Here is a 17,220-nt window from a genome sequence, read left to right as displayed (position 1 = left end):
AAACGGGCTAACTCAATTTCCTGTCAGTTCTACAGTCCAACACTGCCCAATAATCTCTGAAAACCAAAGGAAAATAAATGTTCTCAACAAGGTGAAACCACACTAGAAACTTTATTCAAGAAATTTATGAATGTCCAAGTGTAAGACAACTCATTCTACCTGGGAATGTTTTCACAGAAGTTGAAATAACAGACAAAGACGTCTTTCTTATTTTTCTGATTTTGCTGAGAGAATAAGATATTTGCAGAATCAACAGTAACTAAAAACAATTTAGATATTCAGTTCAGCTTCCTTTAACATTATAATTTGCATACAGAAATCACTATTAATAGATTAATAGATCCAGGGTGCATCAACAACATTTGAAAGGTGAATAACTGACCAAACACACTATAATGCAGGCTAGGAACATGATTCTACAAGTTTTGTAATACAGTCTGTCTTAATGCATGTAAAGAAAGTATCACTATGGAAAAGTATCTGTTTTTTAAATATATGGCAAAAAGCATACTTAAAAATCTTCTTCACTTCTAAAATATTTCTAACCTCCTAAACTAGAGAACCATATTAAAAATATTTTTTATTAAAAAAAAAGTCTCTCCTGTGAATTAAACCTCTCAGGCTATTCTTGGACTATCACACAGTGTGATAGAAGTAGTGATAAATAGAAGTAAGACAGTGAACTGACTCTTACTTCATTGTTTGCACCTTTGAAGTTTTAAATAAAAATCATTCCCAGGCTGAAATGTGGAATATTTACTGAATAAATTATTAGTCTATCTGCATTCCTATTTCTGTATATTGCTACTGTCAACCAAAACAATTGATTCACTTTGCTAATGTTGTAAACAAATCCACTAGAACTGCAAACAATGTTCTAGCATTAAACAAAAACAAAACAGACCAAACCAACAACAGAAAAAAACAGCCACCAAAACAAACAAAGAATCCCCACACCCCAATAATCACAACCAAACCATACAAAAACCAAAACAGAATACCTGACCACAGATGCAGACCGTCGAAGCCATAAGAATACAAGTCATCACCAACACCATTTCCTCCCCATTCTGCTCCTCCCCCTGGATATGGTGAGTAGCCCTCTGTTGAAGCCCAGCCCACTCGTAGATGAGTTGATTCTGCAGTCACAAAGGGCTCTAGATGGTCCACCATAAGTTCATAGTACCATTTTCTGTATTGGGCAGAGCCTTCACTAATCCCCAAGAAGATGTTGGGTCGCATGCTTAAACAGAATAAAAGTAGTTATTAAAAACCTATCTCAAAACCATGATGAACTACTGCAGACATCACATTAAATTCAAATTTTATTGTCTGCTTTGTGTGATTAAACAATAGAAATAATTTTATTTCACAGAATACCAGGTTGGAAGAGACTCCAAGGATCATCTGCTCTAACTTGTCTTGGCAAAGCATGATCTAGACTACATGGCCCAGCACCCTTTCCAGGTGAATCTTAAGTGTCCAGTGCTAGGGAGTACACCACTTCCCTGGAGAGATTATTCTAATTACTGATTTTTCTCATTGTGAAAAATTTACCTCTTCTCCAATTGGAATCTCCTCAGAAGTAACTTTGGTAGGCGGTTAGCCAGTTCCCCACCCACCACACAAACCACTTGCTTAGACCACAATGTATCAGTTTCTCTCTGAAGAGGCCCAGGAAACTATCAAAAACCTGGATGAAATTCAGGTAGACTATGTCCAGCACTCCACCCACATCAACTGAGCAGGTTACTTTGTCATAGGAGGCAATCAGCTTTGTCAAGGACGATTTGCCGGTGTGAATCCATGTTAGCTTATCCCATCATGCTCCATTTGACCTGTGATATCACCCAAGATGATTCATTCCATAACTTTCCCAGGGACTGAAGTAAGACTGATGGGCCTGTAATTTCACTAGATGAAGTGACATTTGCCTTTTCCAGTCTTCTAGGACACAACTGAATCAACACAGCTTCTCAAAGATCATGAAAATAGCATGGCCTCACAACAGCCAGCTCTTAACAGCCTTGGTGTATAATGTTGGGGTACGTTGATTTGTATGGGTCAAGCTCCTATAACAGATCATATACCAACTATTTCTTAACTCACAGCAGGTCTCTGTTTGCACCAACCTGGAATTTTGTTCTCAGGACCTGGGGCTCAATATATTTATTTATTTATTCTGGTGAAAAATGGTCTATACAGCTAAAGTAAAAAAGTGTTTGTTTCAGTAACTGAAACAGTATCCTCATTCAGATACTAATTAAATATTTCATGTGTTTGAACATTTAATAGATGCTAAATCCTACAAAAAAAGTATAGCTATTCAGCAGTTACCAACAGAAATGTAGTAGGCATATGCTGCAGCTTTAATTTTGTATAGCAAACTGCATTCTGTAACACTGATGATCCATTCAAGAGAATAACATTTACAAAGATACAAAAGTAAAGTCTAATCTATTTCAAAATTCTCTTCACCTCTTCCTTCTTTACTCCAAGTCCTGCATAACTCAGTAATTAATATTGGCTGTGTCAATTCTTAATTTGATGTTGCTAGGGCTGCTCATTTTAAAGTACTTCACAAGTACTTCACTTGAAAGGCAAAACCATTACTGTACTTATCAATATCAAGTTGAATAGTGATAAGTAGTTATACATCTGAAGGTTGGGGGGGAAGAGAAAGAAAAGTATACTTTTTTAATCTGATTTTGAGGATAATATTTAATCTAGACCGTCATTCCCAAAAAAACACTGTCTCCAGATAAGCAGTCCTGTGTCAGCTTTGTACTAAGAAAGCCATCCAAACTGTAATTAAAGCCATAGAGTACAGAGGTATCCAAAATCCATGCTAGGCGTATTTCTTCAATGGTTGGTTACATATTGCAAAAATATTTTAGACTTCCAGGCTGAACGTATCTCGTTTTCACATCTCTCCACTGGATTTGGTTATAAATTCTATAAATATTTTCTGTCTACAAACAGCTGCCTAGTCAGAAAAATATACCTCTAAGCCAGCCCCAGCACACAGTAGTCTTATGGTATAAGGAATGCAGGAGGAGGAAAAAAGAATAAATGAAGGCTGCTAAACACAAGTCAGTATAAAAGCAGACTTCACTGAACTGATTGCTTATAAAGTAACATGTTTTATCACATAAGACCAATACACTTTTCTTCTATAAATATATGAGGTGACTTTTTACCTGCTCACATGGTTGACAAGGCGTGTCTGTAAGAGCAGATCTCTTCCTGGCAGGAGATTATCACAGATTAGATGTTGATTAGACCGCACAGCCACTCCATGACAAACACAGAGGGAACATAGAACATCCAAAACCTAGGAAAAAAACAATAAGTAAATAAATTAATGAATTAAAATATTTTCAAATATTTTTTCATATTTTTATAATTACTGTGAGTTACTTCATGCAATATAATGTTACAGACCTTGTTACCAGAAGACAAGTATGTATGTAATTCATCCAACATAGTAGTTTTATTTTACAACAATTCTAAAATTCTTCTAACAAGACATATTCTTTCCACTTCCCTTAAGAATTGGTGTTTAAATTAGTGTTTATCAATGTTGTTATTAAAAAGAAGACACATTCCCCTTGGCTTCCTCAAACTGCTCATATGCCTTTTAGGAAAAGTTTAATTTCTAATTGTGAATACTTTAATTAAAGTATTTTAAATGTAACTTCTACACAGAGCAACCTGCTTGCTTTGTTCACAAATGTTCATCAAAATACACTTGTCTCATTGCCTACCTTATGGTTTCTTCCATGTTTGTCCAAAAGACAAATGATTGATTTAATATGTCCTTCTTTAATAATGTTTAGAGCTTCTGGGCTTTCCACCAACACACAGTGTAAAACCTCTAGAATTCCTGGGGTTGGGAAATAAAAGATTATTCGAAGTGCATGTAAAATCATAACTGCACACAATACTGCCTAATATACTGCTCACCAACATGGAATAGTCTAAAAAAAACCCAAGACATTGTATATGACAAAACAAAACCAGCATTGATGTACTTCTAGATTTCTCAAAATAAGTGAGTGCAGTAAAAATCAGAAAGGTGACAAAGAAAAAAAAAGTAAACTGATCTGCAATTTTAATAATAATCATAGAATCATAGAATCAACAGTTTGGAAAAGACCTTTAAGATCATCAAGTCCAACCTTTACTCCAGCACTGCCAAGACAACCACTAAAGCATATCACTGGGGGCCTCACCTACACGTTTTGTGAACACTTCCAGGGACAGTGACTCCACTGCCTCCCTGGGCAGCCTGTTCCAACTCCTAAGCACCCTTTCTGTGAAGAAATTTTTCCTAATATCCAGTCTAAACCTTCCCTGGTGCAGCTTGAGGCCATTACCTCTTGTCCTATCACTTGTTACTTGAGAGAAGAGACTGATCCCCACCCCACTACAACCTCCTTTTCAGGTAGTTGTAGAGAGCTATATGGGGGATGTGACAGATAATTATCTCTATGAAAAGTCAAGTGCAGGATGGGAAAAGCCCCATGGGGCCAGGACTCACTCTAGCACACTGCCCTGGGGATACTGCAGTACCAAAGGCGACAGAGGAGCATCCCTTACACCCCTGGGCTTGGGGCTGGCATGGCGATGTCCATCACAGCAAGCAAGCAGCATGGGTTCTGACTGAGCACATCACCATGGCAGGAGCTGCTGGGTGCAGTTATTTGTGCAAATTTATGCTGTAATCAGTAAAAACTTGCTTCCCCCATAGCAGATGGGGGTAGTTTGTTGGGAATAGCTGTGCCTTTTTTATTGCCCACCCTGGGGAAGCCCACCCCAAGGAGCCCCACCTTGAGCCTCCAGACATGGTGTCAACGTATGCTTTTGCTATAAAACACCCTGAATTTATTACTTGCCTGTGGGCTCCTTCAGGAAATAAATCTTACTTATTGTCATTATTGTTTTAAACTGCTCACATTGGAGAAAAATCATGTGATAACTAACATAAAATCAAACAAAATGGTTAAAATATTAGTTTTCATTGTAAAGGTGAAGACTTTACACTGCATACATATTATAAACATAAAATATAATCTCTGTATTTACAGTTTTCCATTTTTTTCCTTAGAAAACCATGCGAAATACTAATGGAATCAGATACCTCTGAATCAGAGAGCAGAGGTAATTCCCATCTACTGACCCACTGTAAATCATTTCTTTGTGTATTTAACAGCTATACTGAGAGCCACAGCGATGTTCTTAAAAGAGCAAAAAGTGCAAGGAAGTAAGAACTACTAAATCTCCAGCAGTCCCACAATTAAATGCAATTCCAATTCCAATAAAGCAGCAGTCATTTTCATCAAGAATCATTATCCTTAAAAGAGTCACCTGCTCTTTGCCATGCTCTCTTTTACTAAAAGAAAAATGTAGCACTGTAAACTCCCCTTGGTGTGGAGAAAAAAAGTCATCAGACAAAAGGACTGTCTCAGTAAGAGTACTCTGATCTTTGGTAAGAGATCATCAGCCTCTACAACATAAGACAAGGATCAGCTAAAAAAAAACATTCCAAATCACTACTAACTGAACACAGGCTTTTAGTCTCAGTGCCAAGACAGTGTGATGACACAGAAAATATATATGAAACAGTCTTTGTGATGATCAGCTGCCTCCCTCTCACTTTAACATTACAGCTTGAATCTAAAGCTTATAGAGGACAGTAAGTGCTCTTCTATTAGATTTCCAGTAGTTTTGAATAAACCACTGAAAAACTGTGTATCATAAATAACAGCTAATGTTTACAAATTTAAAGACTGTGGTTTCATCCACATAGCTGTCCTCAGTATATACCTGAGATTTTCTGAATTTGTAAATAATAAGGACAAGATTTGCAATTTATAACAATAAAAAAATTAGAAATGCAAATTTAAGTAAAAAGAATATGCATTTGATTTATCAGGGAAATTTTTACACACAGGCATATTCTTTTTTTTTTAATAATTCCTGAGTAACAATACCATATAGTCTTGCACATCGTAAATAACTGACCATAAAGACTCTCACAAACCAAAAAATTAAAGAGTTAATTGAGGAAGCATTTTTGAGACGAAAAAAAAAAAATCAAAACAAAAACTCGAACTTGATATGACCTGGTTCCAAAAATCTCCATTTGGATGGTATCAGATTGCTAATTTGCCCTATTCTGTTTTTTTTATTACCTTACTTTTAAAGCCTCAAAAATTTCAGTGGGATTTGTTAATCCCATCTGGAATATATTTCAGAGTGAAAGACCAGTCTAATCTTAATTTATGTATTGAAGACAGCTGAAACATTTGCATTTCATTATTCACTCAGCTCCTATTATATCTCACTTCTAACCTGGTCTACTCTCAGGCACATTTATACAAATCTTAATTTTCTTTGCTTCAGTGAAGATCAGGAACTGAATCCATTTCTAACCTAACCTTTACAATCAAGACAAATGCTGTTTATATATTTAATACCTTTATTTTATTTCCGTAACATTTTTAGTTCAAGGATAAGAAAAAAATGAAAATAGGTATCTTACTGATAATAGGTTATGGCATCAAATATTTATTACAACACACTCAAAAAAACACCTGCAGAAGATGTAACTGACAACTTCAATGTTTATGGCCAACTTAATTTTGGTGTGATTAACAAAGCATGATGCTTCTTCTCCAGAAACAGTCTACATTACAAAATTATTTCATTATTTTAGATGAATACTTGCAGCCAGGCATTCTTATTTAAAAGTTAGAATATAATCCAGTATTTCTCCCTATTGTAGACCTAACACAGTAAATTAAACAGTGACTATCCTTACCCCAGTCAAGCCATATAAATCTTAAGATCTGGCAAGCAATCATCCCACATAAAATCACAGAAGCAAATTTACATACTAAAAGCTGAACCTACTGTGCCTCTCAAGGTAACTAAAGCACAGCATAATTAGCATCTTGTATAACTGACTCTCTCAAAACCTGAAAAAGTCATAATTATAAAATCAGTTTTGGAGGTAACATGGACATTATATTACCAGAACATATGGGGAAGGATTTCAAATGGCCTAGTTCCTTAAGAAAACAGAGAACAAACTAGCATTGCAGATATTAGTACCTTCAGAATTTTTGCAGCATGTCCTGAGGTTCATTAAGCAGTACAACTACAATGTCAAGACTACTTTGCAGTTTACAGAATTCATCTCATACCTTGCTATAATATCATAGAATCATAGAATAGTTAGGGTTGGAAAGGACCTTAAGTTCATCTAGTTCCACCCCCCCTGCCATGGGCAGGGACACCTCACACTAAACCATATCACCCAAGGCTTCATCCAGCCTGGCCTTGAACACTGCCAGGGATGGCGCATTCATACACATTTGCCTTTTCATTTTCAAGCCTTATTTTTAATTTGTGATTAATACATAACAGGAACCACATAGCACAACCCTCTTAGAGCTTTCGTAACAGATTTAATCTTAAACCTTCAGAAGTTGAATGCAAACTTTGACATTATTTCTGAAAAACTTAGCCATGAATGTTTTAGATGTAAAATTAGGCCTCTTCTTAGGAAAGAATTTCACCATGAACAACTTGAGAAATACACTGAAATTAAGAAGGTTGTAGTCAAATCCATGCAACTGTATAGTTGTGAGAAAATTCTTAGATGAATGTTCTCCCACCAGAGGTGACCACAGTGAAGAGAAGCTCTAGCCTGTAATTTTGACATTTTTTAAATGCTTCTTTCAGTTTAAATTGTTTGTTACTCAAATGTTCATGGAAGCAAGATGATCAGCTGCAGAGCTGTAAACCAACATGACTGTTCAGTTATGACTTAGGATCTTTACACCTAATACACTAGCTACAGTGACAAGATGGTCAGTAAATCTCTAACTAGACACCAGTGCTATAAGCAGCTGTTTGTATCACCAGCTGAAAACTAAAGTAATGATACAGATTCAGACTCATATGTTCCTGTTGCCTCATATCTTGAGCAGTTCAGTGATTCAGAGCATAAACAGTTACCCTACCCTATAGCCATAGTTCTGCAGCAAAAACATGAAAAAACCCTGAAAAAATAACAATAAAACATTGCTGACTGGAGGGGCTTACACAGGCAAACATTTCAAAGTCTCTATACCAGCCTTCACTGCAAAAGAATAACTGACTTCTAAACTCTCTGCTTGTCCGAAGAGTTGACATAAAAAAAACTTCCAAGAGAAGCATCAACATATGACTGCTCTTTCCATCTGCAGTCACCTACTGAAGATCTTACCAATTAGTGAGCAAACACCATGGCAGCTCACTCTTAGCTCTGAGAGGGACGAACACTCCTACCACTGACATTTGACAACATTTGTCCATGCTGTTGTTCATCTCAGAACAGATTTATGGCAAATAAACAAAATGCACATGAATATTTATTGCAAAGCTGAAGGGAACACAAACACCTTATTTGCTTTGTTTACTATAGGACACACCTGTTCTCATGATCATGCTGATCCTTTGATGACAGCCAAGGTAAGATACTTGAAGATATATGCCAAATGGTATGTGGTGTCTGAGACAACTCCAATTTTTATTTAGGATGCTCAGCAATAGCAGGATATCACTCTTGTATTAATGCCACAGTAAAAAGCTATTGAGAACTGTGTTAAGTATGTGATATTTCTTTTCAGATATCTGCTAGTCTAATACAAACCAAAGAACTTTTGCAATTGCGGACATACTCCCTTCCTGACATTCCTCTCTTAATATGCCAATGAATTCAAAGGCACATCTATCTATGGCAGAAATATGATTCAGGAGTGGGAAGAACAGCATGAGAAAGGAAATTTTTATTCTTGAGGACAACTCTGCAATCAATTAAAAATTATTATTGAAAGGAAGATTATTGTGTTCCTTCCAGCTCACAAAACAACACACAACAATAAAATAACAAGATGGTGACAATAAAGAACAAATACATAAACAGAAAGGTGTGTTACATTGTTTTCACTGTTGTAACTATCCTGCCCATTAGTTTGACTACATGCCTTCCTGCCTTTTGAACTCAAGTGTAGTATAATTACAGAAAATAAGACTTGAAAGACTCTGAAAAAGCCATCTTCCAACAGGACAGTAACAAATATTATACAGAATGCAGAACAGTCACAACTGCAAATGGAAAATATTTCTTAATCTCTAACTCTGAAACAGCTCCAGCTGGATAAGAGCAGAGTACAGAAGAGGGGGGGAGGGAGAGAAAATTATATGTATTAATACTAAAGACAAAGCAAAGCACACATGAACTGCCGAGAGATGAAAACAAGAGACAAAAATTTAAAATACAGCAACTGCTGTGAAAGATTGCTGAGAGGAATTAGGCTGCAATGACATTTCTTCCCAACAGTATTATTTTCGTTTCTCATCCTTATGTAAAGACCATCATGCAAAGCATGCCTGAAGAGACTGAAAGATCAATCTTAAGAGTACAGATCTAATATTTATCTATTTTATCTACTTTGTTAGCTGCTGGGTCCAAGTTTGATTACTATGTACTTTTTAGATGCCTATACAACATGATTTTGGCATATTTTCATGCTGAAAATAACAGTAATTAAGTATTCATGTGGGAAAAGAAGAAAATCTTTGTATTTATATCAGTGACATGGGGCGCCTATGAAATATCAATTATGAAATCAACATTATTAACTGTAGAAAGGTAGTCGTAGTATCATTTCAATAACTGAGATACATTCACCAGAGGTTCCTTAATGCTAGCTGTTTACAGAATCAAACTGTAGTGGCCTGATAAATACTGGAGACAGTTAGGAGTTACACAGTAGCAAGCTATCAGTGCCAACAGGAGTTGTAAATCACCAAGATAAATTCTTATGATTTTATTTACATTCACCTAATCTGCAGTGGTCACACTACTTATTCTCTTCAAAAAGTGTATTTTCCAATGTAGTCCAAAGACATTTTCTGATTGAGTTTAGTTGCAGTATTTTTTATCTATTTTTTTAATTAATTGGAATTTTAAAAATATGATGTATTTGGTTGGTAAAATAGGCTTACTGAGAACAGATCGCTTCCAAGGAATCAGAATCCAGATTGCCATTTCACGGACACATACAGTACAGCTCAGCATAACTTCACATGCACTTTCAGCAATACAGAGACTAATTGCATCTCATAGACACTAAGGGGTTAACATAGTGGTTCAGGAGGAATAAAAGACATTAGGTGATATCAAAGAAAATAAACAGGCTAGCTTAAAGAATTTGTGTCTGTCTAAACTATTATAATTCAGTTTGACCCAAGTCCTGAAAAACATGCAGACTTCCAAAGAGAAGGGAAGGGGAGGAACTAGAATTAGAAAGAAAGCAACCTAATACAACTGAAACTGTTCAACAGCTGTTTAACCAGTGTGATTGACTGAATTAAAAGATAACATTACAATCAAGTGGTCAAGGAAAAGGAAAACCTGCCAGAACATAAGGTAGAACTACAATTGAAATAATTATGTAAAAGCATTACAAATGTAAATCTTACTTTACTAAGGAAGATAATTAAACTGAACAAGTATTCACAAAAGATCATAATCCAACTGCTTCACCAATTTTAAAGAATGAAAAACTGGTCAAATAAGAAAAATATTAAAAAGCATACCAGAAGAGGCTTCCAGTCTTTCTAATCTGCTGATCAACCAATCAAGAGATCCAGAAAACTGAGCACAGTTTTTGCGATTCCCTCGAATCAGAGCCGCTATTGGAAAAAGAGAGAAAAACAAATCACCAAAATTATACATCCATTTAAATTAAAAGAATCCTTGTCTTGTCTCACCAGGAAAGATACAGTAAGACAGATTCTAAATCTTTCAATTACTGATGCTCTTGTTTTAAATTTAAATAACACAAGTGATAGTTAGATTGAAGCATAAGAAATACCCTTGGCATCCAATTGACCTTTAAGGAATTTGAATTATTTTAGCTTTAGAATCATTTCAGTAATCCCTGCAAAATGCTCTAGATGAAGTAGCCAGTACTGTCACCATAAAAGTCAGCTTCTTCTGTAGAAATACATTTCTGTAAAACAGAAACTGTCTTGTAATGACAGGAAATATTGGAAGAGCAGAATGAAAGCCAATAGATGACAAAATAGATGATGAAGGTAAATTATTTTCTAGTGATAGAATACCTTTGTTCAAGACTAATAGGAACTAAAACAAGATAGATGTCCAGGAACTGCTTGTCTGGTTTGAAACTATTTCATCCTCATGCTCTGAGCTGAAGATTAAAGTAGACCAAATGCACACACCGATGTGTGGGTATGGCTCACTGGAAATCTCACTGGACACTAGGCACTCAGAAGCCTGCCCTGTCCTGGAATACGTACATTTGCACATATGTGCATGCACACAAGCTCTCAGAGAAGTATCTATTCTACTAAAAAAAAAGAAACACTAACTTTTCTGGGTTTTGTGTGAAACGGCAAAACTTGCATTTCTCAAGATTGCTTTCTAATTCTCCCAACAAATTATTTCAACCTGAAATTTCAATGGTTATTTTCAGCAGCAGAGACTTGGTCCTGCTAAAAGCAATGGCCCCTTAAAATCTATACATTGTTGCTGCAGAAATTCACTATATTATATTGCAACTGTGATTATAAGCTGTTTCATTTGTAAAAGGTTAAACTCACAGATTGTGACATAAAGATGACATGAAACTGTATCTGCAAAGAGGAAAAGCAATCTTGGAGTTAATTACAAGCAAGTCACTGCACTGTGCACTGGCAGTTCTGTACCATAAGGAAAGAGATCACAATCCAATTGCTTCATTGCAAAAAACAAAACAAAAAAAAAATAAAACCCACAAACAACAAAACCCACACACAAAAACTCAAAAAAAAAACCCCAACCCTTAAAAGCAAAACAAAAAAAAACCCCTTTCTCTTGCTGTCTTATATGATTAAAAATACCAATACCCTGAAATCTTACACAGTTAATTAATCATTACAATAATTATTTGAAAATACTTGGGAACTGTAAAACAAGGAGCATCTAGTTAAAGGACACAGATTAGAGCTAAGGAACACCTGTATCTGCAAGGGACTTTTTTATTGATTATAGGCAAGCCATGTAATTTCACTGTGCTTCAGGTATGCACATAAAATGAAGGCAGTAATGTTTCACTGCTTAACATGACACCAGTAAATGTAACTTCATTTGCAATAATAAGGCACAGATGGTCTCATAAATGCAGTTCAGAAGCTCATGAAAGGTTAGTATTAAGTGGTTAAAGCTCTACATTAAATGAGGTACACCAGCCACTGAATATTGAAAACAAAATACAATATCCAACAGTTGCTTCTTTTATTGCTCACTACTCTGAACTGCATGATACCATCCAGTCTTTAAATGCCTCCATTCTTGTCACAGTGAAATACATCACAATGTCAGTGACATGCCAAAAGCCACGAATTTTGGCATTAGTTTACTTTCATTTATGTACAGACTCAAAGACGAAGTACTGTTTGCTGAAACAAGACTCAGCAAGCAATATCCATTTGTCATCCAAGTAACTAGTGTACAGCTCCAGCATTATTCAGAACAGAGCAACATTCAAATTCATTATAGCCAGATCAAAACCAGACTTCTTAAGTGTTAGCTGTCAGAAGAGAATACAGTTTGGGAAGTAACATAAGAGGGCAGGAGGAGCATAGAGACTGGGGAGACAACAAAAGCTTGTGAACTGTTCTCACTAGCAATCCACTGAAACTGTAGTTGATGCAGGACAAGTAGACTCTTTCAGAAGGAATTTTCTGGACTTGACACCTGGAAATTTCAGACTTGAAGAAATGTTTCAGCAGTCAAGACACTACTTCCCCCATCCTGAGCTAAATGAAATGAACTGATGACCTTTTAGAATGTAGATGATGGAGTATAAAAGTCTGTGGTAGGATTATTCATAGATGTAGTGCAGTTTTTGTAACAGCTTCATTTGTTTAATCTCTTGTTACATTGAGACATTAACTCTCTGAACCTAGTCTGGATACTTTTAAATATTTGTAATACCTGTCTCAACTTCTTTAATTGATACTTACCAAATCAAATAACTACCCCTAGTATACATGAGACAATCACCTTAAAAAAATAAAAATAAAAATAATTATTTAATGGGCATATATGATCTGAAAGGTGGATTAAGACGCAAAACTTTTACCAATGTTCCTTCTCTGTGATCTGTCTCAGGACTGGACAAGCAGACATCCTCCAAAACCACATTACAGAATGTCACATTTTCAAGCATTCATACAGTATTAGAGTGAGTATAGAGAGAAGCAGAGGGAGGCAAAACGTAACATTAGTACAACTGTGACAGAAAGCTCACACTAAGTATCATTTTCAGTGTGAAAGCTTAGTTTCATTTCATGCATCTTTTACAAATTTTAACTGTTAAGAGATAAAATCTGCAACCTTTTCTGCCTGCCAATGGTTGAGCTACCTTCAGGAAACCCAGACTGAACAATCTGGTTGCTTGCCAGGATGAAGACAGTCAAAGCTACACAGGGTTGTTTTGTTGAAATACAGTGGAAACAGCAAGAAAGATTTTATTCGTTTTCTTTAACAGACCACAGAGCTCTGAAGGAAGACAGACATTGGCAGAGAAGTGAAGAATGCCACTTTTGGTCACCCTTGCAACCTGCACATATGCATCATGCTACAATCTTCAACTACATTGAGGTGGTAGATCTCAACAACTCCTCAACCAGAGTCTTAGCCACAGGAAGCCCCTTCTACCCTAACAGCTTGTCATTAGGTGACAGCAGCTACTGTTCAGCCAGCTTTCTCATAGCTCTGAAAGATCACAGGAAAGGGGTTCTGGTTGTCACAATGATATATGCTGTGTCAACTTCTGTTTCCTCTGACAGAAAACTTAGTGGGCCAGACAGAAACACCCCATTGGTTTATGAAGGGCTAACTATACACTGGCTATTCCTTCCCCCTCACCCCACCCCCCAAGATTATTTTCTTCTTCAGGAGCACAAGATGACAAACCTACTATGACTGTTGAAAAACACTGTAACAGTACTATATACAGAGCTCCTGCTCAGTTCCCTCACTTTGCTGTTGGGTAGTAAGGACAGCTTATGTGAAGTGAAGCATGCCATTAAAATTTCATTTTCTGTGCCTCTGAATTTGGAGGAAGGCAAGTTTTCGGTATGCCTTACAGACATAAAATACTGCTGAATATTCTGAAAAAAAAACCCAAAAGGATTAAAAAAAGGTCAGCTCTCACAGCTCAATTTTGTAACCAGCATTGGTAGAGTCTTTTTACCTGAAGTTTCCTCTGTACCTGTTCCTCCGAGGGAATGGGAAATAATACCAACTATTTGGCTTATTACCTAAGTTTCCAACAAAACACTTACTAATAGTTCAGATTATTCAGATTACTAATCATAAACGGCACAAAATTACTCCAATATAATAGCTTTGTTTTCCCACCATGAATTAAAAGGGTCACAATAAATAAGGCTCAACAGCATACACTGAGTGGCAAAGAGAAAACTAATTATTTTAAACACCAATAATATGTGAGCACTAAATAAGGAATGGGTCCTATAGAAAAACTGCTATGTAATCATGCTTCACAATGCACAACCACAGAAGAGAGGAATAATAACACACACACTACATTAACCTGGGTGCTTGCTAACCACTTGACTCACTTCATTTTACAAACTCAGTATGCAGTTGTGGAGTTTTTAGTGGAATTGACACAAATCATAACATTACTTGTAGATCTTTTCAATACCAAATTTTTCAGGAGTGAGATTTAGTATAAGTAATACATACTGCAGAGTAAGAAAACAATCTTGCACCAGGACTTCGTCCAAACTCAAGCTTTTGCCAAAACACATGCAAGTTTAAAGGCAATCAGGTCCTCACATTAGAGCTGGTGTGCTACAGAAAGAAAGCAGCAGTTTGCAGAAAGGACTGCTAATCGGCAAAGACACATAACTGTCTCCAGTCATTTAAAAGGTCAATTTTAAGGTTATTATTTGGGCATACCTATGTGACAGAGCAAGGAAGTGACAAAATGATCTCTTAGATGGCAAGATTTCCTTTTGTAGACCAACTAAGAACTCAGCTATAGCAGTGGATTAACAACCCCATATAATGAGCCACATAAAACATGCAATTCAAATTGGTGAGCAAGAAAATGAGGTGACTAAATGCTACTACCTAATCCAAAATTTGACCAGGATACCAACCAACACTTAGATACCTACAGAAGGTAGTGACTACATGTAGACAAGTTAATAGAATCATAGAATAGTTAGGGTTGGAAAGGACCTTAATATCATCTAGTTCCAACCCCCCCGCCATACACAGGGACACCTCACACTAAACCATGCCATACAAGGCTTCGTCCAACCTGGTCTTGACCACCGCCAGGGATGGAGCATTCACAGCTTCCCTGGGCAACTCATTCCAGTACCTCACCACCCTTACAGTAAAGAACTTCTTCCTTATATCCAACCTAAACTTCCCCTGTTTAAGTTTTAATCCATTACCCCTTGTCCTTTCACTACAGTCCCTAATGAAGAGTCCCTCACCAGCATCCCTGTAGATACTGCAAGGCTGCTATGAGGTCTCCACGCAGCCTTCTCTTCTCCAGGCTGAACAGCCCCAACTTTCTCAGCCTGTCTTCATACGGGAGGTGCTCCAGTCCCCTGATCACCCTCATGGACCTTCTCTGGACTTGTTCCAACAGTTCCATGTCCTTTTAATGTTGAGGACACCAGAACTGCACACAATACTCCAAGTCAGGTCTCACAACAGCAGAGCAGAGGGGCAGGATCACCTCCTTCGACCTGCTGGTCATGCTCCTTTTGATGCCTCCCAGGATACGGTTGGCTTTCCGGGCTGCGAGCACACGCTGAAGCTGGCTCATGTTCATTTTCTCATCGACCGACACCCCCAAGTCCTTCTCTGCAGGGCTGCTCTGAATCTCTTCTCTGCCCAACCTGTAGCTGTGCCTGAGATTGCTCCAACCCAGGTGTAGGACCTTGCACTTGGCATGGTTAAACTTCATAAGGTTGGCATCAACCCACCTCACAAGTGTGTTAAGGTCCCTCTGGATGGCATTCCTTCCCTCCAGCGTATCAACAGAACCACACAGCTTGGTGTCATCGGCAAACTTGCTGAGGGCACACTCAATCCCACTGTCCATGTTGCTGACAAAGATGTTCAACAAGATCGGTCCCAACACAGATCCCTGAGGGACACCACTCATTACTGGTCTCCAGCTGGACATTGAGCGATTGACCACAACTCTTTGTGCGTGGGCATCCAGGCAGTTCTTTATCCACCGAGTGGTCCACCTATCAAATTGATGTCTCTCTAATTTAGAGACAACCTCACCAATTTAGAGACAACGTTCTTCATGATTACTTCATCTAAGAGAGTGTACCTTTCCACGGCACAGAGTAATCTAGGATAGTGCTGGAGTCAATGGTCATTACTAACTAAGAGGGGTCTTTGGGTATAAAAGCTGTAGATTTATGGTGCAGTTCTGCACTCAGATGTGTGGAAAGCCACAGCCTTCTACAAAACTGTCCACAGTGTTGTGGCTCCTTCACACAGGAATTATATATTCACATATATTTTATTCACATGATTTTGGGCAGTATACATGATACATTAGTAATATGATTAAATGAAAAAGCAATCATTTAAGTCAGAAACATGCTATTTATCATAATAAATATTACTAGGAAAAAAAAATCACAATTTAAGAGTGTTCTCAGTGTGTTTTATTCTTAAGCACATGCAAGGACCTGGAAATGCAAAAATCTTGTTTAATTTGTATCCTAAATTTCTTCACAGCAGAAATTCTCCTGCACTAAAACAGGTATATATTTCATCTGAGGTTTATATTGAGCTAAAATAATCCAAGTAACTCATATGTCTTACCTAGTAATTCATACAAAGAATTCAGAATTGATTTCCATGCTTCTCCAGCTTCCTTCCCAGCTACGTCTGCAAAATGAGCCGCACTGCTGTATACATTCAAGCGATCAATACATTCAAGAACAAGGTTGATCATACCCTAAAAATGGAAAGGCTCAGATTGTCAGAGAAAAAAAAAAGTATTGTTTAGGTGTAAATACATAAGCTTTTCAGAAATCTAAGAAAACAAAACATGAAAGGCAGGATATGCATAACAC

General features: G+C 37.0%; 1 protein-coding gene across 1 annotated transcript in view; it reads right to left on the bottom strand.

The window, feature by feature from the left end:
• Nucleotides 1–17,220, bottom strand: part of RYR2 (ryanodine receptor 2) — a 363,651-nt gene that overhangs the window by 172,674 nt on the left and 173,757 nt on the right. The window contains exons 16-20 of the mRNA XM_034060766.1: nucleotides 16,967–17,102; nucleotides 10,657–10,752; nucleotides 3,768–3,886; nucleotides 3,201–3,334; nucleotides 1,002–1,243 (exon numbers count right to left, since the gene is read on the bottom strand). Coding sequence (XP_033916657.1) covers nucleotides 1,002–1,243; nucleotides 3,201–3,334; nucleotides 3,768–3,886; nucleotides 10,657–10,752; nucleotides 16,967–17,102 — 727 coding nt within the window. The remainder of the gene's footprint in view (nucleotides 1–1,001; nucleotides 1,244–3,200; nucleotides 3,335–3,767; nucleotides 3,887–10,656; nucleotides 10,753–16,966; nucleotides 17,103–17,220) is intronic.

This window comes from Melopsittacus undulatus, chromosome 3, assembly GCF_012275295.1.
Source record: "Melopsittacus undulatus isolate bMelUnd1 chromosome 3, bMelUnd1.mat.Z, whole genome shotgun sequence".
In the NCBI taxonomy this organism is placed as follows: Eukaryota; Metazoa; Chordata; class Aves; order Psittaciformes; family Psittaculidae; genus Melopsittacus; species Melopsittacus undulatus.
This window is presented reverse-complemented; position numbering and strand designations above follow the sequence as displayed.